This window comes from Bufo gargarizans, chromosome 2 (assembly GCF_014858855.1).
Source record: "Bufo gargarizans isolate SCDJY-AF-19 chromosome 2, ASM1485885v1, whole genome shotgun sequence".
In the NCBI taxonomy this organism is placed as follows: domain Eukaryota; kingdom Metazoa; phylum Chordata; class Amphibia; order Anura; family Bufonidae; genus Bufo; species Bufo gargarizans.
Window position 1 is genome coordinate 162,557,929 of NC_058081.1, and position 23,184 is coordinate 162,581,112.

The 23,184-nt window shown below is 44.3% G+C and overlaps 1 protein-coding gene across 1 annotated transcript in view; it reads right to left on the bottom strand.

Annotated features, from left to right (window-relative positions):
- LYSMD2 (LysM domain containing 2) overlaps positions 1-23,184 on the bottom strand; it is a 43,272-nt gene that overhangs the window by 4,810 nt on the left and 15,278 nt on the right. Inside the window, exon 2 of the mRNA XM_044283273.1 lies at positions 12,261-12,604. Within this exon, the coding sequence (XP_044139208.1) occupies positions 12,261-12,604 (344 nt within the window). The remainder of the gene's footprint in view (positions 1-12,260; positions 12,605-23,184) is intronic.

Consider the following 23,184-nt stretch of genomic DNA (forward strand, 5'->3'; position numbering starts at 1 on the left):
TCCTCTTCACTACATTGTACTCCTCTGCCTCTTCTCACCAAAGCGGTTTCAATTACGCTTATCCAGACAGCTCTTCCTCTGACCTCTCGCCCCAAGTCCCCACACCTACACAACCATCTAGAAGCTAACAGTCGAGAAATAATTGGATAAATATAGCACGCTGCTTATGTCCAATCTGGATCCAGTTGTATATGGCTCCTACTTAAAGGGGTTGTCCTTTCACAGACATTTTTTATAAACGGCGAGCAATGGAATAAAATAAGGAAAAACACTTGGGATACCAACCCCCAGCACTCCCGTGATAATGTTCTCCAGGTCCCTCCCCAGTCTCTGTACACCGGCGTTGACATGACATTGGACAGCTGCAGCCACTGGTGGGAGACCCGAAAAGCATTGGAACAGGAGCGTCAAGTCAGGGGATTAGTAAGGAGAGTACTACTTCTATTGTTCATGCCATACATACTGCTTACAGTACCATTGCAATATGCTTATGGAGCTCCAGAAGTGACTTTGGTTCCCTTTTTCCAACTTTAGTCCTTGCGCCCAGTGTATGCCCATCTTGATTGATGTTCCCTGGGTCAGGAAAGGTCATCCCCTGGCCTCCTTAGACCCCAAACAAGTTCTATTCAGTTGCATTTTCAGCTTAATGCTCTTGCTGTGCCAGGAACTGTACACCCAAGATCATTTGGGCATGCACCAAAAACACAACAGAACGGAGGCGGCATGGGATCTGAGGAGGCCAGGGAACATCAATCAAAATGCAGGAGACAGGGGTTGGGTGAAGAAAGCTTGCCTTCGAGGAGGAAAGTGCCAGCTTCCTTGATTTGAAGTAGCTAATTTACATACGATGGGAACAAGGATTAGAGTTGATTTTATTCAGATCTACGAGTTAAAAAAAAAAAAAAAAAATAAATGGAAGAAAAGTCACTTCTGGAGCGCCATGTAGTAGAGTGAAGAACCGCACTCAAGTCAAATGTCTCTGGTGCCAATCAAGGACTGCGAACAGTCAGTAAATATAGAATAAATATTGCCGCAATATTTATTCTATATTCTGGAGCGCCATGAGCATATTGGAAAAGGTACTGTAAGCAAAACAAGTTTATAGGTTCTCTTTAAAGGGTCACCGGGATTTTGGGTATAGAGCTGAGGACATGGGTTGCTAGATGGCTGCTAGCACATCCGCAATACCCAGTCCCCATAGCTCTGTGTGCTTTTATTGTGTAAAAAAACCTGATTTGATACATTTGCAAATTAACCTGAGATGAGTCCTGTATGTGACTCATCTCAGGGACAGGACTCATCTCAGGTTAATTTGCATATGTATCAAATTGCTTTTTTTTGTACACAATAAAAGCACACAGAGCGCTATGGGGACTGGGTATTGCGGATGTGCTAGCGGCCATCTAGCAACCCCTGTCCTCAGCTCTATACACAAAATCCAGGTGACTCGTTCCCTTTAAGGGCATTTACATGGGCTGACTTTTCAGACACTGTATTAACTGTTCATTCCCGATAACCGTCTGCTCATCAAAGAAGGCGAGAGCAGTATTCACATGTAGCAATTATCTCTGCTGTATAAGCGATCTCTACAGCAATACAGATTCATGGTTTCTGGGCAGCAGATCCCTTTTTACACAGGACAATCTGAGGCCTAGAGATGATTTGGAATGCTGCATCAATAATGCTTTCACCTGATGGACGGGCATTCGCTTGTTTATTGGGTAATTGGTGGCTCCTTAACCCTTTCAGGACCAAGCCATTTTTTACCTTAAGGACCAGGCTATTTTTTGCAAATCTGACCAGTGTCAGTTTGTGTGTGAATAACTTTAAAACACGTTTACTTATCCAGGCCGTTCTGAGATTGTTTTTTCGTCCCATATTGTACTTCATGACACTGGTAAAATGAAGTCAAATTTTTTTATTTTTTTTTTGCACAAAAAAATACATAATTTACCCAAAATTTGGAAAAATTAGCAAATTTCTAAGTTTCAGTTTCTCTACTCCTGTAATACATAGTAATACCCCTAAAAATTGTGATGACTTTACATTCCCCATATGTCTACTTCATGTTTGGATCATTTTGGGAATTACATTTTATTTTTTGGGGACGTTACAAGGCTTAGAAGTTTAGAAGCATTTTTCGGAAAATTTCCAAAACCCAATTTTTAGGGACCACTACAGCTCTGAAGTCACTTTGTGAGGCTTACATAATTGAAACCACCCAAAAATGACCCCATTCTATAAACTACACCCCTCAAGGTATTCAAAACCGATTTTACAAACTTCGTTAACCCTTTAGGTGTTGCACAAGAGTTATTGGCAAATGGGGATGAAATTTGAGAATTTCATTTTTTTGCCTAATTTTCCATTTTAACCCATTTTTTCCACTAACAAAGCATGGGTTAACAGCCAAACAAGACTGTATCTTTATTGCCCTGACTCTGCCGTTTACAGAAACACCCCATATGTGGCCGTAAACTACTGTACGGCCACACAGCGGGGCGTAGAGTGAAAGGTGCGCCGTATGGTTTTTGGAAGCCAGATTTTGCTGGACTGTTTTTTTGACACCATGTCCCATTTGAAGCCCCCCTGATGCACCCCTAGAGTAGAAACTCTATAAAAGTGACCCCATCTAAAAAACTACACCCCTCAAGGTATTCAAAACTGATTTTACAAACTTTGTTAACCCTTTAGGTGTTGCACAAGATTTAATGGAAAATAGAGATACAATTTCAAAATTTCACTTTTTTGGCAGATTTTCCATTTTAATATTTTTTTTCAAGTAACAAACCAAGGGTTAACAGCCAAACAAAACTCATTATTTATGGCCCTGATTCTGTAGTTTACAGAAACACCCCATATGTGGTCGCAAACCGCTGTATGGGCACACGGCAGGGCGCAGAAGGAAAGGGATGCCATACGGTTTTTGGAAGGCAGATTTTGCTAGACAGTTTTTTTGGGCACTATGTCCCATTTGAAGCCCCCCTGATGCACCCCTAGGTTAGAAACTCCAAAAGAGTGACCCCATTTTGGAAACTATGGGATAAGGTGGCAGTTTTGTTGGTACTATTTTAGGGTATATATGATTTTTGGTTGCTCTATATTACACTTTTTATGAGGCAAAGTAACAAAAAATAGAAATTCTGAAATTTCATCTCCATTTGCCACTAACTCTTGTGGAACACTTAAAGGGTTAACACAGTTTGTAAAATCAGTTTTGAATACCTTGAGGGGTGTAGTTTCCAAAATGGGGTCACTTTTTGGAGTTTCTACTCTAGGGGTGCATCAGGGGGGCTTCAAATGGGACATGGTGTCAAAAATACCAGTCCAGCAAAAACTGCCTTCCAAAAACCATATGGCATTCCTTTCCTTCTGTGCCCTGCCGTGTGGCCATACAGCAGTTTACGACCAAATATGGGGCATTTATATAAACTACAGAATCAGGCCAATAAATATTGAGTTTTATTTGGCTGTTAACCCTTGCTTTGTTATAGGAAAAAATGGATTAAAATGGAAAATTTCCCAAAAAATAGGTGTTTTGGCACAGTTTTTATTTTTTATTATTTGCAACGTTCATCTGACAGGTACGATTATGTGCTATTGTTATAGAGCAGGTTCCTACGGACGTGGCAATACCTAATAGGTCTACCTTTTTTTAATTTATCTAGGTTTTACACAATAATATCATTTTTGAAACAAAAGAAATCATGTTTTACGCTGGGTTCACACCTGAGCGTTTTACAGCGCGTTCCTACGCGCTGTAAAACGCACAACAGGCAAGAACCAATGATTCCCTATGGGAAGGGTTCACACCTGGGCGTTTTACAGCGTGTACGATCGCGCTGTAAAACGCCCGACGCTCAAAGTACAGGAGCTTTTTTTGGCGCGTTTGACGCGCGTTTGGGCCATAGACTCTTTGGACAACACTGCTGTCAATCACCCAAACGCGCGTTCACTATAAAAAAAACGCGCATAAAACGCGCGACAAAAACGCGCATAGAAACGCCTAGGTGTGAACCCAGCGTTAGTGTCTCTATAGTCTGAGAGCCATAGTTTTTTCAGTTTTTAGTCGATTGTCTCAGGTTGGGTATCATTTTTGCGGGATGAGATGACGGTTAGATTGGTACTATTTTGGGGTGCATATGACTTTTTGATCGCTTGCTATTACACTTTTTTTTTTTTTTTTTTTTTTTACAGTGTTCACCTGAGGGGTTAGGTCATGTGGTATTGTTATAGAGCAGTTTCTTACGGACGTGGCAATACCTAATATGTCTACCTTTTTTTAATTTATCTAGGTTTTACACAATAATATCATTTTTGAAACAAAAAAAAAAAAAAATCATGTTTTAGTGTCTCCATAGTCTGAGAGCCATAGTTTTTTCAGTTTTTAGGCGATTGTCTCATGTAGGGGCTCATTTTTTGCGGGATGAGGTGACGGTTTGATTGGCACTATTTTGGCGTACATGCGACTTTTTTGATCACTTTTATTATCTTTTTTGGGAAGTAAGGTGGGCAAAATTTCTATTTCCTCATAGTTTTCATTTTTTTATTTTTATGGCGTTCACCGTGCGGGAAAAGTAACATGATTGTTTTATAGATCAGGTCGTTACGGACGCGGCGATACCTAATATGTGTAGCGTTTTTTATTTATTTTTATTCAGTGATAAAATGTTTTTTTTTTATCTTTTACTTTTTTTTTTACATTTTTTTGACCCAGACCCACTTGGTTCTTGAAGATCCAGTGGGTCGGATGTCTGTATAATACAGTACAATATACTATACAGTACTGTACTGTATTTTACTTACAGTTTGCCTGAACAGATCTATGCTGAAAGCCATGGGAACCTTCCCCGTCTGTCACAACTGCGCAGACGGGGAAGGGTGAAGACGGGGCTCTGGGGGGGCTGTCTGGGAGCTCTCTCCCTCTCCCATCGGGGGCTGCAAAGGAACAGCAGCCCCCCGATCGGAGAGGGAGGGAGCTCCCTGCGCTGTTAACCTTTTCCATACAGCGGTCCGTACGGACCGCTGTATGGAAAGGGTTAAACGGCTGACATCGCATCAACGATGTCAGCCGTTTATACCAGGGTGCCAGCAATGTGCTGGCACCCTGGTATACCCACTAGAAACCAACGATTATTAAAGGGGAGGCGGGCGGGGGATCGCGATCCCGCCTGCCGCACTGCCCGCCTCCCGCACCCCTCCCCCTGCACCACCCGCCCACATAATACCATTCAGGGGTGCAGGGGGGGGGGGGGGGTAAAAAAAACTTTATTTGGGGAATTTTAAAGTTTCTGATCCCTGCGGTCAGGGACCGCAGGGATCAGAAACTACATAAAGCGCTAAAAAACCGCAGGTCTGAATTGACCTGCGGTTTGAAGCAATCGCCGATACGGGGGGGGGGGGTCACAGGACCCCCCCTCGGCATTGACACTGGGTGCCTGGCTGTGTGTAACAGCCGGCACTCAGCGCTGTCACCATGTCTGCAGACATGGTGACAGTTTAATGCCATGACGTTTATACTCGTCATGGAGCACTAACTAGCAGTGCTCCATGACGAGTATACATGTCATAGGTCGGGAAGGGGTTAAAGAGGACCTTTCACTTGTATAAGCTATGTGAACGGAGTATGCTGCCATATAGAGCGGCGCCCGGGGATCTCACTGCACTTACTATTATCCCCGGGCGCCACTCCGTTCCCCCGTTATAGGCTCCGGTACCTTTGCTCCTTAAGTTATAGTAGGCGGGTCTTCCCTTGTCCTGTGGGCGTCTCCTTCTCCTAGGCTGCAGCGCTGGCCAATCGCAGCGCACAGCTCACAGCCTGGGAGAAAAAAACCTCCCAGGCTGTGAGCTGTGCGCTGCGATTGGCCAGCGCTGCAGCCTAGGAGAAGGAGACGCCCACAGGACAAGGGAAGAACCGCCTACTATAACTTAAGAAGAAAAGGTACCGGAGCCTATAACGGGAGAACGGAGCGGCACCCGGGGATAATAGTAAGTGCAGTGAGATCCCCGGGCGCCGCTCTATATGGCAGCATACTCAGTTCACATAGCTTATACAAGTGAAAGGTCCTCTTTAAGTGTTCCTTATCATCAACTGGTATAAAGAAGGGCCTTTATTTTATACCACTGTAAGCGATTTGGAAAAAACAAAAACGTATATAGCTGGACAGAGCAGAGATTTGCAGCAAAGTAAAATGATGTTTGGCTCCTCACAGAGTATATCAGAAACAGAATTACCGTATTTTTCAGACTATAAGACGCACTTTTTTCCCTTAAAAGTGGGGGAAGAGTGGCATGGGGTCTTACAGTCCAAATGGATCATCAGCATGTGGAAGGATGTAGAGTAGGTCACAGTGTAGCACGGGCTGTTCGAAGCAGTGCCACGAGTCCTGGTTCCGCAGGCCATCTGGAGCAGGCGAGTTTATTAATTTTTTTTAAAGTGTGCTCTGAGGTCTGATGGGGATCCGATCTAAAGCTGATGGGGAGCTGATCTGAGGAAAATGGAGGCGGAGGCTGATGGAGGTTGGGGTGGATCTGAGGCTGATGGAGGTTGGCGGGGGTCTGATATGAGGCTGATGGAGGGAGCTCTGAGTCTGATCTAAGGTCTGATGAAGAATTAGGGTCTGATTTGGGGGTCTGCTCAGGTATAATAAATTATAGAACACATTTACACAATTAGGAAACCTTTTAAGATCGGAAAAAATATATAAAAAAAAAGGTCTTTATATATTCCGTAGAAGCTCAAAATATACGTCAAGCTTGAAATAACTGGGCTAGGGTCCCTAGCCTTCGAGCGAATGCAGCATGACATGCATGACTAGCGATGTGAAGAGTAATCATCCTCCTGTCAGTATTATGTAATAAATGCATTAGGCTGTAATTCAGTTACCGCTCTTCTCTGAACGCATCCACTCCCGACAGGCGTTTATACACGGATAATTATGGAGGCGACACTGCAGGGAATAAACTTATCACAGGTGTCTGAAGCCTTCTATGTGTTAAAGCAGCAACTGTCATCTCTATCACACCTGCAGTGCTCTTATATAACATGAATAAAGGGAACACTAACTATGCTACAGTAGTTCGTCTGATATTAAAGGGGTTCTCCGGGACTGAACAATCTTAAGGGCAATATCAGATAGGTGGGGGTCCGATCCCAGAAACCCTGCCGATCAGCTGTTTGCAGAAGCTCCAGGTGCCGGCTTTCTAACAAAAATCCTTACTCGTGAAAATACCTTACCCCTCGTGACTTCCGGGGGGATGCGCCTCAACTTCCGAGGGTGAGCGCCTCAGCGCAATCACACTACCACGGCAGAGGTAAGGTAAAATTACAGGGAGCGCTGACTCATGGACACCGTGCATGTGCCCTCAGGGGTAAGGAGATCTGACAGTCTTTTCCCCTTACCCTCACACTGCGCATACGCGGATTGTGGACTCTCCTTACCCTCACAAGGGTTAGGCCAATATGCTGCACCCACCTCCCGGATGGCTGGTAGTGCTGGGAGCAAAAGGAGATTTCACAATCCGCGCGTGCGCAGTGTGAGGGTAAGGAGAAAAGACAGTCAGATCTCCTTACCCTGAGGGTGCAGTGTCCGCGAGTCAGCACTCCCTGTAAATTTTACCTAACCAGTGCTGTGGTAGTGCGCTTGCGCTGAGGCGCACACCCCTGGAAGTCACGAGGAGGCTTGCAGCGCGCAGTCAGAGGCCGGGTATGGGATAAGGCCGGCACACGCAAGCTACGTTTGTATTCAGGAATTCATTGGTGGCGCAGTGGCCACACTCCCTCCTTCTCCACTGTGCTGACTCAGGATCACATGGTGCACGCCGAGAGCGGTGCATGCCATGTTCTACCGCGATATGGCGATACAAACGAAATCTCTATCGTTGGCCAAATTTATATTGTTTATATCGTATATCGTCTATATCGCCCACCCCTACCTGCACTATATACAGTCAGGTCCATAAATATTTGGACATAGACACAATTTTAAAATGTTTGGCTATATACACCACCACAATGGATTTGAAATGAAACAAACAATATGTACTTTAACTGCAGACTGTCAGCTTTAATTTGAGGGCATTTATATCCAAATAAGGTGAACGATGCAGGAATTACAACAGTTTGCATATGTGCCTCCCAATTGTTAAGGGACCAAAAGTAATGGGACAATTGGCTTCTCAGCTGTTCCATGGCCAGGTGTGTGTTATTCCCTCATTATCCCAATTACAATGAGCCGATAAAAGGTCCAGAGTTCATTTCAAGTAGGGATCGACCGATTATCGGATTTACCGATATTATCGGCCGATATTCAGGATTTTGAACACTATCGGTATCGGCATCTATTTTGCCGATATTCCGATAGTGTATGGGGAACACAGATCGCGCTGCTGACAGCGCTCTCCGTGTTCCCTCAGCAGCACAGGGGAGAAGGAGCAGTGTCTCCTCCCCCTGTGCTGCTCCTGCCGCTGCCGCCAATGAGGAGAGAGGGGACAGGAGGAGGGGAGGAGCTATGGCCACTGCTCCACCAATGAAGATTAATCTATCATTCATTCATATACAGGAGGCGGGAGCTGCAGGATCACATAGCCGGCTCCCGGCCTCTATGAGCTGTAGCTGCGATCTGCGGTAGTTAACTCCTCAGGTGCCGCGGATCGCAGCTACTGCTCATAGAGGTCGGGAGCCGGCTATGTGATCCTGCAGCCAGCTCCCGCCTCCTGTATATGAATAAATGTGGGATTAAGCTTCATTGGTGGCGCAGTGCGCCCCCCCCAAGCCCCCCAGTATCAGACATTGGTGGCGCAGTGCGCCCCCCCCCCCCCCCCCAGTGGTGGCGCATAGGGCCCCCCCACCCCAGTCGCAGTGCGCCCCTCCACAGGATCCCCTCTCCCTTGCTCCTCCGATCGGAGCCCCAGCAGTGTAATGCTGGGGCTCCGATCGGTTACCATGGCAGCCAGGACGCTATTGAAGCCCTGGCTGCCATGATAAGCTCCATGCTGCTGTGTGCACAAAGCACACAGCAGCAGGGACAGTGTGAGCTCCTATTCACCCTGATAGATCTCTATCAGGGTGAATATGACAAGGGTTCTAGTCCCTAAGGGGGCTAAAAGTTAGTAAAAAAATAATAAAAACACCAAAATATTAAATATAAATGAAAAAGAAAGATTTACAAAAAAAAAAAAATACACATTAACAATAAACATAAATTTTCAGCAGATTTGTGGGAATTTTTTATTTTTTTTCAAAAATGAAAATTCCCAGAATATCGGTATAAATTATCGGCTATCGGCCTGAAAGTTCACAAATTATCGGTATCGGCCCTAAAAAAATCAATATCGGTCGATCCCTAATTTCAAGTGTGCTATTTGCATTTGGAATATATTGCTGTTGACTCTCAAGATGAGATCCAAAGAGCTGTCACTATCAGTGAAGCAAGCCATCATTGGGCTGAAAAAACAAAACAAACCCATCAGAGAGATAGCAAAACTATTAGGCGTGGCCAAAACTACTGTTTGGAACATTCTTAAAAAGGAATGCACTGGTGAGTTCAGCAACACCAAAAGACCCAGAAGACCACGGAAAACAACTGTGGTGGATGGCCGAAGAATTCTTTCCCTGGTGAAGAAAACACCCTTCACAACAGTTCGCCAGATCAAGAACACTCTCCAGGAGGTAGGTGTATGTGTGTCAAAGACAACAATCAAGAGAAGACTTCACCAGAGTGAATACAGAGGGTTCACCACAAGATGTAACCCATTGGTGAGCCTCAAAAACAGGTAGGCCAGATTAGAGTTTGCCAAACGACATCTAAAAAAGCCTTCACAGTTCTGGAACAACATCCTATGGACAGATGAGACCAAGATCAACTTGTACCAGAGTGATGGGAAGAGAAGAGTATGGAGAAGGAAAGGAATTGCTCATTATCCTAAGCATACCACCTCATCAGTGAAGCATGGTGGTGGTAGTGTCATGGTGTGGGCATGTATGGCTGGCAATGGAACTGGTTCTCTTGTATTGATAATGTGACTGGTGACAAAAGCAGCAGGATGAATTCTGAAGTGTTTCGGGCAATATTATCTGCTCATATTCAGCCAAATGCTTTAGAACCCATTGGATGGCGCTTCACAGTGCAGATAGACAATGACCCAAAGCATACTGCAAAAGCAACCAAAGAGTTTTTTAATGGAAAAAAGTGGAATGTTCTGCAATGGCCAAGTCAATCACCTGACCCGAATCCGATTGAGCATGCATTTCACTTGCTGAAGACCAAACTGAAGGGAAAATGCCCCAAGAACAAGCAGGAACTGAAGACAGTTGCAGTAGAGGCCTGGCAGAGCATCACCAGGGATGAAACCCAGCATCTGGTGATGTCTATGTGTTCCAGACTTCAGGCTGTAATTGACAGCAACGGATTTGCAACCAAGTATTAAAAAGTGAAAGTTTGATTTATGATTATTATTCTGTCCCATTACTTTTGGTCTCTTAACAAGTGGGAGGCACATATGCAAACTGTTGTAATTCCTACACCGTTCACCTGATTTGTATGCAAATACCCACAAATTAAAGCTGACAGACTGCAGTTAAAGAACATCTTGTTTCAATGTCCCAATATTTATGGACCTGACTGTATATTACATATACAGGTGAAACTCCAAAAATTTGAATATTGTGCAAAGTTCATTTATTTCAGTAATGCAACTTAAAAAGGTGAAACTAATATGAGATAGACTCATTACATGCAAAGTGAGATATTTCAAACCTTTATTTGTCATAACTTGCACGATTATGGCTTATAGCTTATAAAACCCCAAAGTCACAATCTCAGGTCCCCTTTGCTCAGGGGGTATGGATTAATTAGCTGACTAGAGTGTGACACTCTGAGCCTAGAATACTGAACCTTTTCACAAAATTCTAATTTTAAGTTGCATTACTGAAATAAATGAACTTTTGCACAATATTCAAATTTTTCGAGTTTCACCTGTGGTACAGGCGCCATTTTGACCAAACATAGCAGTCTAATTTTTACGTTCAGAATGTTATTTATTTAGTTCTTTATTTGGCATTAATGACAGCCAAGCTAATCCCAGGGGGGTCCAGAGAGGGGTTTACCCAGCTTTCACTCTGCCACTGCCCCCCGCCTCTTCCTTCGCAACTGTCCCTGCCTTTGTCCCTTTCTCAGTCTCAGATCTGCCCCACACCTCCATCAGCCTCAGATCTGCCCCCACACCTCCATCAGCCTCAGATCTGCCCCCACACCTCCATCAGCCTCAGATCTGCCCCCACACCTCCATCAGCCTCAGATCTGCCCCCACACCTCCATCAGCCTCAGATCTGCCCCCACACCTCCATCAGCCTCAGATCTGCCCCCACACCTCCATCAGCCTCAGATCTGCCCCCACACCTCCATCAGCCTCAGATCAGACCTTTCAGCCTACATCAGCCTCAGATCAGACACCATCAGACCCTCCCCAGCCTTAGATCAGACCCCCATGGCATGGGAATGCAGAGGGTGAGCTAGTTTGGGCTCAGCATGCATGTGGAACCTGCATTTCCTGAATCTAATTCAGGCCAGTACGGAACCAGCAGAGTTGGTATTTACTGTAGGTCCTTGTCTTAGGCCGAATGCACACGGCCGTGTTTCACAGCCGTGAGCGGTCCATGGTAACACGGCCTGGATTCCGGCTGCGAGCAGGAGCGCACGGCGTCACTGGTTGCTATGACGCCGTGTGCTTCAGGCCGCCGCTGAACTACAGTAATACTCTCGTACAATTGTGGCGTAAAAAAGTCGCACGTTATAGCACACCACATGTGTGCACCATAATTTGCGACTTTTTGAGCTTCTCTGCACTTTTAAGAAGTGAGGAGGAAAAGGGGTGTATAACTTGTGGCGGAAGTTATAGCTGGAGTTTACCAGCCTGTAGCGGACATAGACTTCACTTTCTGGTGCACGGCAGAGCAGAGATGCGACCGATTTGATAAGAGGCGTCTGCCTCTTAACTGATCAGGTACATCTCATAACAGTGCAGGGAGATCAAGACTGGCGGATAGATCCACCAGTCCTGATATATCTCCCCCCAATATTTCCCAATTATGTCAACATCAGCATATCACAATACACAAACTATGGTACAGGTAGAGGTCCCTCTAAATGAGGACTATGAGGCTCACAGGTAAAACCCAAACAAATAACGGTTACTGCAGGAGGATGCTGTATTTTGGTTTGCAGCAGCTCTCCATTTGTATGCACATATTTGTGAATTACCTGAGGTATTCTTCTTCTTTCAGTCTTTTGGCTGCCTGTGTGGACCTCTTTATCTGCAAGTCCAATCTATGAAGGAAGTCTTTGGCAGATAGCTCTTCATCTTGTGTAACTACTGATCGGCCGGTTTTGGGACTGCTGAGTGAAGGGGTATGATTTGCTGGAGGGGACACCTCTTCTTCACCCGCTGCATTGCTATCCTCTTGACATTCATTTTCTGGCGAGTCCAACAAGCTTAGTCCATTAAAAAGAGAGGGCTTCTCTGATATAACAGGAATATTTAAGGACTTCCTCAAGAAGATACAATCAGTAGAAAACAGTTTGTTGGCCCTTTTGATCTGTTCCATCTAGAAAATAAATGGAAAAAACAAATAGTTTTGTCACAAATTCATATTCAATAACTATATATAATGTTAAAGGGGTCTTCTAACTGATTAAAATTTATTACAAAAGGGTAAAAACGGTATAATCCAGTTCTGATGCTTTCCGATCACCTGTTGGTTTCTACTTTGTGGTCCCTTTCGACGTGCAGGAAATGACCACTCATGAATGAGGCGGGTCACCACTGCGGCCAGTGACTGGCTGGGTGATCATGTCCTGTGTATCCAGGGGGACCAGAAAGTGTAATATCCCAAGTTATTTTACACTGTTCTGAGCCTATTAAAAAAAAAATATAAAAAATAATAATCAGCCGGACAACCGCTTCGAACATAACCTGTCACCTCTCCTGTATTAGTAACTACTTGCATTCCCCATGGAACAACAATTCCAGAGCATCTATTCTTGTGACTATGTTGTACGTTTATTTATTATTCCTTCTGGAAGTGATGAATGAATTACGTGCAGTTTGCAATAAAAGTCCCGATTGGGGGGGGGGGGGGGGGGTCCTTGCACAGTCTGCCATTGTCCAATAAAAAAACTGCTGCAAGGGTCAAACTGTCACACACCAACTAGTAGCATCCATCCATTCTTCTTAACCCCTAGAGGACCTACACCGTACATTTATGGCGGGCTGATCGGGCGGGAGCTGCGCCCGCCCAGCGGCACGGACCAGGCAGTCACTGACAGCCGGGCCACTGCTGCATACGCCAGCATCGGTCAAAAGACCAATGCCAGTGTATTAACCCCTTATATGCCGCGGGTATGGGTTCCCTCTGCTTTCCCATCGGGTCCCAGCACTGCAGTGACTGGATCCCAATGGCAGAGAAGGCAGCCTGATACCTTTCCATAGGCACAGGGGCTTGCCTTCTACAGAAGCCTATGAGATACAGCCCCTCAGGCTGGTTCGCATATGCTCTGTGTCTGGGTAAAAGCTGACAGGCAATGCATTCCAATACAGGATTGTAGACCCCAGAAGTTGAAGTCCCAAGGTGGGACCAAAAAAAAAAAAAAAAAAAAAAAGAGAGAAAAAAAAATATATAAAGTGTTCTCCTAATCCAAAATTGGTTAATTTAGCGGCTCACCCCTTTTCCTGTTCTGGATAAAAGGTGCTCTGGCTCTTTGACTTATCCCGTCAAACTTAGGGCTCTTTCACACTTGCGTTCTTTTCTTCCGGCATAGAGTTCCGTTGACGGGGCTCTATGCAGGAAGAATCCTGATCAGGATTATCCTAATGCATTCTGAATGGAGTGAAATCAGTTCAGGATGCATCAGGATGTCTTCAGTTCCGGAACGGAACATTTTTTGGCCGGAGAAAATACCGCAGCATGCTGCGCTTTTTGCTCCGGCCAAAAATCCTGAACACTTGCCGCAAGGCCGGATCCGGAATTAATGCCCATTGAAAGGCATTGATCCGGATCTGGCCTTAAGCTAAACGTCGTTTCGGCGCATTGCCGGATCCGACGTTTAGCTTTTTCTAAATGGTTACCATGGCTGCCGGGACGCTAAAGTCCTGGCAGCCATGGTAAAGTGTAGTGGGGAGCAGCATACTTACCGTCCGTGCGGCTCCCGGGGCGCTCCAGAGTGACGTCAGGGCACCCCACGCGCATGGATGACGTGATCGCATGGCACGTCATCCATGCGCATGGGGCGCTCTGACGTCATTCTGAAGCGCCCCGGGAGCCGCGCGGACTGTAAGTATACCGCTCCCCGCTCCTACTATGGCAACCAGGACTTTAATAGCGTTCTGGCTGCCATAGTAACACTGAACGCATTTTGAAGACGGATCCATCTTCAAATGCTTTCAGTACACTTGCGTTTTTCCGGATCCGGCGTGTAATTCCGGCAAGTGGAGTACACGCCGGATCCGGACAACGCAAGTGTGAAAGAGGCCTTAGTTATATGTATTGTTGTAGACAGGCACTCTTCATTTGGAACTATCCAGAGACATCAGATTTATGTCATCCATATACTTATTTATTATAACTAGTATAAAAATATAGCTAAAATGTAAGAATATATTTGCATTTGGCACTCTAGTATATTATAAATGTAAATTATAAATTAATAAAGCCTTTAGTTGGTAGTCAATTTATAATTTACATTTATAATATACTAGTGCCAAATGCCAATTTCCATACCATCCCCCCTCCTCACTGACTTTATTAACCCCTATCAGTCCTCAGATCAGCCCTTTATTAACCCCTATCAGACCTTTATTAACCCCCATCAGACCTATGAATAAAATAAAAAACTCCTCACCTCTCCTGCGCCGCGGCTCCTCTTCATTCACGAGGTCCGGTTTCCCGCTCCCCTGTCTTCTCCGGCTCGCGCTGCACTGTCACCTTACAGCGTGCAGCGTCAGGTCATAGTGCACACACTATGTCCCGACGCTGTACGGGGTCAGGACAGTGCAGCGCGGGCCCCATCAAAGACGACCAGGGAGGGTGAGTATCGGAAGCGCTTGCTGCACTTCTTCCCCGCTCCTGATATATACTAGTGCAGCTCAGGTCGTGTCTGTGGAGCACTCCACACTTCATCTGTATTTATTCCAGCAACACGATATTTCCTCAATGGGTTAGTGAGTTGTTTAAGTGGGTCCTGGATTCCGTAAGTAATATCAATAATACCAGACGCGTTTCTGACTTATGCTGACTCATTCAGTGGTCATATTTATTTTAGAGTACTTTCCAGTCCCATCCAAAACCCCCACTGGATTTCTCCTTTTTTACATAATTTTTTATCCACATATTCCTCCATATATTTAAGACTCTATTGGCTTTTACTACAAAGAATGATAGCATTAGTCTTTCTTTGTTAGTAATATGAATCTAATAACTTTCAAAACATATAGATAAAATGCATTGTGGTTTTGATGCGTCTTTAAAGGGAACCTGTCACCGGGATTTTGTGTATAGAGCTGAGGACATGGGTTGATAGATGGCCGCTAGCACATCCGCAATCCCCAATCCCCATAGCTCTGTGTGCTTTTATTGTGTAAAAAAACCAGTTTGATACATATGCAAATTAACCTGAGATGAGTCCTGTACGTGAGACGAGTCAGGGACAGGACTCATCTCAGGTTAATTTGCATATGTATCAAATCGTTTTTTTGACACAATAAAAGCACAGAGAGCTATGGGGACTGGGTATTGTGGATGTGCTAGCGGCGATCTAGCAACCCATGTCCTCAGCTCTATACACAAAATCCCAGTGACAGGTTCCCTTTAATGCGTTTTTTGTCTACATATGCATTTTCAAAGTACCAGTAGTTCCTTCTCTTCTTGTATAATAACAGTCCACATTTATATATGCATACATACAAATATTAAAACTGCTACAAATGACTATAAAAATAATAAAAAAAAACTAGATGGATAACCTCTCTGGTGGAGTTAAGGTAGCACAACATAGTATATTTATTATTAAATTTTTCTTCTTTTGTTTATTTTTTTTATTTTTTAGATATTATATGTTATTTATAAATATCTTCCTTACATCTCCCTATTGTTTGTAGATATTTCTTGTCTGGTGGACTAGGATGGGGGGCCTCCCACCGAGGGGAGATCGGAGTGCTGGTAAATCAGCCTGACTCCGATGTTCAGTCAGTGAAGGGCACCCATCCATTTTCTACAAAAACCAAAGAGTTATTTTTCTGCATTGAGTCCCCCAGGTAAGGCTACTTTCACACTAGCGTTCGATTGGATCCGTTCTGAACGGATCCGATCATATTAATGCAGACGGAGGCTCCGTTCAGTACGGATCCATCTGCATTAATAACTTAGAAAATTTTCTAAGTGCGCAAGATGCCTGAGCGGATCCGTTCAGACTTTCAATGTAAAGTCAATGGGGGACGGATCCGCTTGAAGATTGAGCCATATGGCGAAATCTTCAAGCGGATCCGTTCCCATTGACTTACATTGTAAGTCTGAACGGATCCGCTCGCCTCCGCACGGCCAGGCGGACAGCTGAAAGCTGCAAGCAGCGTTCAGCTGTCCGCCTGTCCGTGCGGAGGCGAGCGGAGCGGAGGCTGAACGCCGCCAGACTGATGCAGTCTGAGCGGATCCGCTCCATTCAGACTGCATCAGGGCTGGACGGAGGCGTTCGGGTCCGCTCGTGAGCCCCTTCAAACGGAGCTCACGAACGGACCTATGAACGCTAGTGTGAAAGTAGCCTAAGAGTGCGTCAAAGTCAAAAATTCTTCGAGATTCTAAACGTCCTTGAAATTAGATTTCCTACTCTCCAATGCTTTTCTACTTTTTCAAAGGCCGCAAAGGTTAAACCCATTGGATCTTTGTTGTGAAACAGTTTACAATATTTAAAGAGTGCTTTTCAAATGCATTTCTGATGTTCATTATGTGTTCAGATATTCTCTTTTTAAGTGTTCTTTTAGTTCTTCCTAAATATTGTTGTTTTTTTTTTACAAGGGCACTCAACCACCCCTTATTTCATAAGTGAAAGAATTTCCTGTTGAACTAAACTTACAATTTCCACATAAATGTATATATTTTTTTTTTTACGGTGATGGATCATGTGATCTGACGTCACCACAGGTCCTTTAGCCGGCAGCTCATGATTAAAGAAGTGAGAAGAGAAGAGATCGGCATCTATGCGATCAAGAGGAGAAGGCGAGTTAATATTTTTTTTTTTAACCCCTCCAGCGCTATTGTACTATGCATTCTGTATTCAGAATGCTATTATTTTCCCTTATAACCATGTTAGAAGGGAAAATAATACAATGAAAAGACTGTCATCTTAGCAACCACGCGTGAAAATCGCACCGCATCCGCACTTGATTGCGGATGCTTGCGATTTTCACTCAGCCCCATTCACTTCTATGGGACCTGCGTTGTGTGATAAACGCACAACATAGAACATGCTGCGATTTTCGTAAGTGATGCGTGAAAAATCACAGCTCATGTGCACAGCCCCATAGAAATGAATGGGTCCAGATTCAGTGCGGGTGCAATGCGTTCATCTCCCGCCTTGCACCCGCGCGGAAATCTCGCCTGTGTGAACTCAGCCTTACTGGGGTAAAAAAAAATTGGTTAAAATGGAAAATCTGCCAAAAAAAGTGAAATTGTATGTAAATTTTTCTTTAATTCTTGTGGAACACCTAAAGGGTTAAAAAAAAAAAAGTTTGCAAAATCAGTTTTGAATACCTTGAGGTGTGTAGTTTGTAAAAGGGGGCCATTTATAGGTGGTTTCTATCATGTAAGCCCAACAGTGACTTCATAACTAAACTGGTCCTTAAGGCTGGGTTCACACCTGAGCGTTTTACAGCGCGTTCCTACGCGCTGTAAAACGCTCAACAAGGAGAAACCAATGATTCCCTATGGGAATGGTTCACACTTGGGCGTTTTACAGCGCGTACGATCGCGCTGTAAAACGCCCGACGCTCCAAAAAGTACATGAGCGACTTTTGGGGCGTTTGTGGCCATAGGACACTGTAGTGAATCACACAAACGCGCGTCAAACGCGCGTTTACTATTACAAAAACGCGCATAAAAATGCGCGTTTGCGCAACGCTCAAGTGTGAACCCAGCCTAAAGGGAACCTGTCACCTAGAAAATGCATATTAAACCGCCAGCAGTATCTCATTGCAGCCTGTAGCATGATTATAAAAAGGGGTCTGTCTCTTTTCTGTGCAATGCGGCAAAAGTCTGTAAAAAAGACTTATTTAACGGGCCACGCTACGTTAACGATAGCCTTTGCACCCTTGCCCTCAAGACTTTCTCGCCTGAAGTCAAGCGCCCCCCGCCCCCTTTACCTCCCCATAATGCAATTCTATGACGGAATGCAAAACGGAATGCCCTTAGAGGCATTCCTTTTTTCAATCCGTCATAATAGAAGTCCATGGGCTGCAAAACGGATCTGTTCCGTTTCCGTTATGCAGGGGACTCCTCTCCTGCATAACAGAAATGGATCCATTTGGCAGGCCATAGACTTCTAAAGGCATTACGTTATGCATTCTGTCATACAATTGAGTTATGGATTCCGCTACCACGGACCATAACGCAATTCACCTTTTACAAAGTGTGAACGAATTTCATAAGCGTAAATTCTCTCATCTCTAAATGTAACAGAAGCGTTTTTGCAGATCCATGACCGACCCGCAAAAAACGCTAGTGTGAAAGTAGCCTAAGCCTTCTAACGTCCCCAAAAAATAAAATAGCATTCACAAAATTATCCAAACATAAAGTAGACATATGGGAAATGTAAAGTAATAACTATTTTATGAGGTATCATTATCAGTTTTGAAAGCAGAAAAATTGAAATTTGGAAAGTTGCGATTTTGTTATTTCTTTTTGTAAATTTAGGATTTTAAAAATAAAAATGAAAAATATTGACTGAAATTTGAAGTACAATGTGTCACGAGAAAACGCTCTCAGAATGGCCTGGATAAGTAAAAGCGTCCCAAAGTTATTAATAACACATAAAGTGACACGTCACATTTCCAAAAAACGGCCTGGTCCTTAAAGGTAAAATATGGCAGTGTTCTGAAAGGGTTAAAGGGGTTTTCCAAATGTTTTTATTTACTGGATGGGTCATCAGAATCTGATTGGTGGGAATCTGACAACCGGGACCCCCACCGATCTAGTTTTTGAGAAGGCACGGGCCTTCTTCTTGCTCACCAAGCACAGTGCTGTACATTGTATAACGACTGTGCTTGGTATCTCGCGCAGGCTCATTCACTTCTATGGGGCCGAGCCGAGCCCAGGTCATGTGACTGATGAATGTGACATCACATGGCTTAGGAGAGGCTGGAGAAGGCCGTGGCACTACTGTGAGCACTGGTGCCTTCTCAAACTGCTAATCGGTGAGGCTCCTGGTTGTCAGATGCCACCAACCAGATACTGATGACCGATCCAGTACACACTTTGGTGTCTCCCAAAAGAGAATAAGACGATGTACAAGACGCATTATTGTGGAAAAAAAAACATTTCTCAGCTTTTATTTACATTTAAGCAAAAAGTGTCCAGTCCTAAATTATTCCTACCCTTCTCAATAATCAATAGAAAAGCCTTTATTGGCTATTACAGCAATCAAACTCTTCCTATAATTGCAGACCAGATTTTTGCATGTCTCCACAGGTATTTTTGCCCATCCATCTTTAGCAATGAGCTCCAAATCTTTCAGGTTGGAGGGTCTTCTTGCCATCACCCTGATCTTTAGCTCCCTCCACAGATTCTCGATTGGATTCAAGTCTGGACTCTGGCCGGGCCACTCCAAAACGTTAATGTTGTTGTCTGCTTACCATTTCTTCACTACCTTTGCTGTGTGTTTTGGGTCATTGTCATGCTGAAATGTCCACTGGTGCCCAAGGCCAAGTTTCTCTGCAGACTGCCTGATGTTGTCGTTGAGAATCCTCATGTATTGCTCTTTTTTCATGGTGCCGTTTACTATGATTAGGTTCCCTGGTCCAGTGGCTGAAAAACACCCTAAAGCATTAGGTTCCCACCACCATGTTTGACAGTGGGGGTGGTGTTCTTTGGGTTGAAGGCTTCTCCTTTTTTTTTTTTACGCCAAACGAAGGACACATCATTGTGACCAAACAATTACATTTTTGTTTCATCTGACCATAACACAGAAGACCAGAAGTCTTCTTCTTTGTCCAGATGAGCTTTTGCAAAGGCCAAGCGATCTTGTGTGCCTGGTCTGCATCCATGAAACCCAGCAGTGTGCAGTGTCCATTGGATTGTCTGCCTTGAGACATTGCCACCAGCAGAGCCCAGATTCACCAGGATGGCCTTGGTGGTGATCCTTGGATTCTTTTTGACCTCTCTATCTATCCTCCTGGTCAGCACAGGTGTCACTTTTGACTTCCGACCACGTCCTCTGAGATTTTCCACAGTGCGGAACATCTTGTATTTTTTGCTCAAATGTAAATAAAAGCTAAGAAATCTTTTTTTTTTTTTCCACAATAATGACTTGTACATCATCTTATTATCTTTTGGGAGGCACCTATGTCATTTCCCGTCAAAAAATTACTTGCTGGCTGAATAATAGTAATTTTAAGTCAACATTTGCCAGGGGTATGAATAATTATGGGCAGCACTGTATACAGTATATACATTTTTTGTGGGTGGGGGGGGGGGGAAGATTTCTTTAACAATGCTTTTAAAATATTTTCTATTTCAGTTTTTTGAATATTCATATGTATTGGGGCTAATACATGTTTATGCATTTTACACGGACTCTATCTTTTCCATACCAGAAGGAGGTGTGCCTGCCCTATTTATTATTGTTGCACTTTATATTTACTGGATTGAGGGTAATCCAGAGAGCAGAGAACCCTCCGTTATCCATCCCTTTGTAGTGTGAGCCCTTCCATACCTAGTTTTTTTCTCTAGTTTAAAAAGTAGTTTCTAAAACAGACACATCAGGAGATGATACAGGTCTTTTTTTTTTTTTAATTGAAACTCATTTAGAACTGGAAAGTGCAGTATGTGGACAAGTCAGGGCCACCATTTCTTACTGTGGACACACATATATATGATCATGCCGTCAACTGTAAGCAAGTGCTTTCTACAACACTGCGAGGAAGAAGAGGCTCGTTGCCTCCGGATGATGAGTACCAGGTTTCTTTACTGTTGTGCATAGGAAAAACCAATCACTCGTCTGGAGGTGCGCAGCGCTGGGGCAGCGTCAGGCCTCTAAAAGTACTGTCTGCCATCACAGAAGTGATATTTACACAGCGAGTGCAGCATAGTGCAGAGGACAGGTTCAACTTCTCCATTCAGTAGGCAATAAGATTTGAGCAGTGCCGGCATAGTGTTCCTTCCCTGTGCTGATATCAGCCTCAGGGAAGCAACTACGCATGCGCAAGCTCGTGCACCGCGAGATTACGGCGATCTGACTTTGTGACCAAGGAGGAGATTCGTGTATACTCTGGGCTCCTTCACAGGGGGACGTGGCTGGGCTCCAGAACGGTTAGTGCAGCCCCTTGGGCTCCTTACCAGGCTGGTTTACATATATATAAAATCATTTTTTTTACACTCAATAAAACCATTCAGAGATATGGGGCAGGTATATTGCGGACATGCTAGCGGGGATCTAAGCCGTGCATGTCCGCATCTCTATAGGGTAAAAAGAGGCAACAGAATCCCTTTAAAGCCGTGTCTTTCTGCGGAAGCCCTGACTGCAGACAAAATTTCCTGGATGTAAATTCAGTCACTGTACTGAGGCATTTTTAAAAGATCCTTCGGAAATGTACAAAATCCTCCATACAAACACGTTTCATGACATAAAGAGCGAAAGTATGACGGTGGTGACAAACCTCACAGTGAATGTGCCCCCTTGAGCATTTTTTTTTATACCTATATACACACACACACAAAAAAAAAAATCCTAAAATCGCACCGTTTCACACTGGTCACTCCAAGACTAATAATGGCAAGACTTAGGGTACTTTCACACTAGCGTTGTTAGAATCCAGCAGGTAGTTCCATTGCCGGATCAGTCAAACAAAACTGATATCCTTTTTTCCCGGATCCGTTAGATGGATCCGGTAAAATACCAGATTAGTCTCATCCGGAATAACGGATCCTGTATTAAATTTTTTTCAAAGATCAAAAGCGAAACCAGCTCCTCCTATATCTCGGAAAACCGGAGGCGGTGACGTGCCATTTGGTACCAGATCTGGCATTAATACATCTCTATGGAAATGCCAGATCCGGCAAGTGCGGTATTGTGTCCAGTCAAATACTGTACAAGGGATGGAACAGAAGACATCCTGATACATACTGAACGGATTGCTTTCCAATCAGAATGCATTAGGACAAAACTGATGCGTTTTTTTCCAGTATTGAGACCCTTTAGGCTACTTTCACACTTTCGGCAGAGTGATCCGGCAGGCAGTTCCGTCGCAGAATTGGCAAAACGTATGCCAACTGATGGCATTTGTAAGACTGATCAGTATCCTGATCAGTCTGAAAAATGCATTGAAGTGCCGGATCCTTCTTTCCGGTGTTATTCGGCAAAACGGATACGGCATTTATTTTTTTCACCTTTTTTTTTGGTCTGCGCATATGGACGGATCCGGCACTAATACATTCTTATGGAAAAAAATGCCAGATCCGGCATTCAGGCAAGTCTTCAGTTTTTTGGGCCGGAGATAAAACCGTAGCATGCTGCGGTTTTATCTTTTGCCTGATCAGTCAAAAAGACTGAACTGAAGATATTCTGATGCATCCTGAACAGATTGCTCTCCATTCAGAATGTATGGGGATATACCTGATCAGTTATTTTCCGGTATAGATCCCCTAGGACGGAACTCAGTGCCGGAAAAGAAAACCGCTAGTGTGAAAGTACCTTTATAATGTCACATACACAATGGACAGTAGGTGACCCTGACGACTCCTGTGGGAGATTTTTCTAGGCATGCTCTGCGATCTGTGACCTCTGCACATGTCACAGAGCATGTTGTGAGGTCAGAAGGGAGTATATCTGCTCTGTGACCTGTGCAGAGGAGGGAGTAGATAAGCTGTGACATCACCTATTATTCAGTATGCTTCTCATTATCCTCACAGGCAGAAAAGTTAAGGCC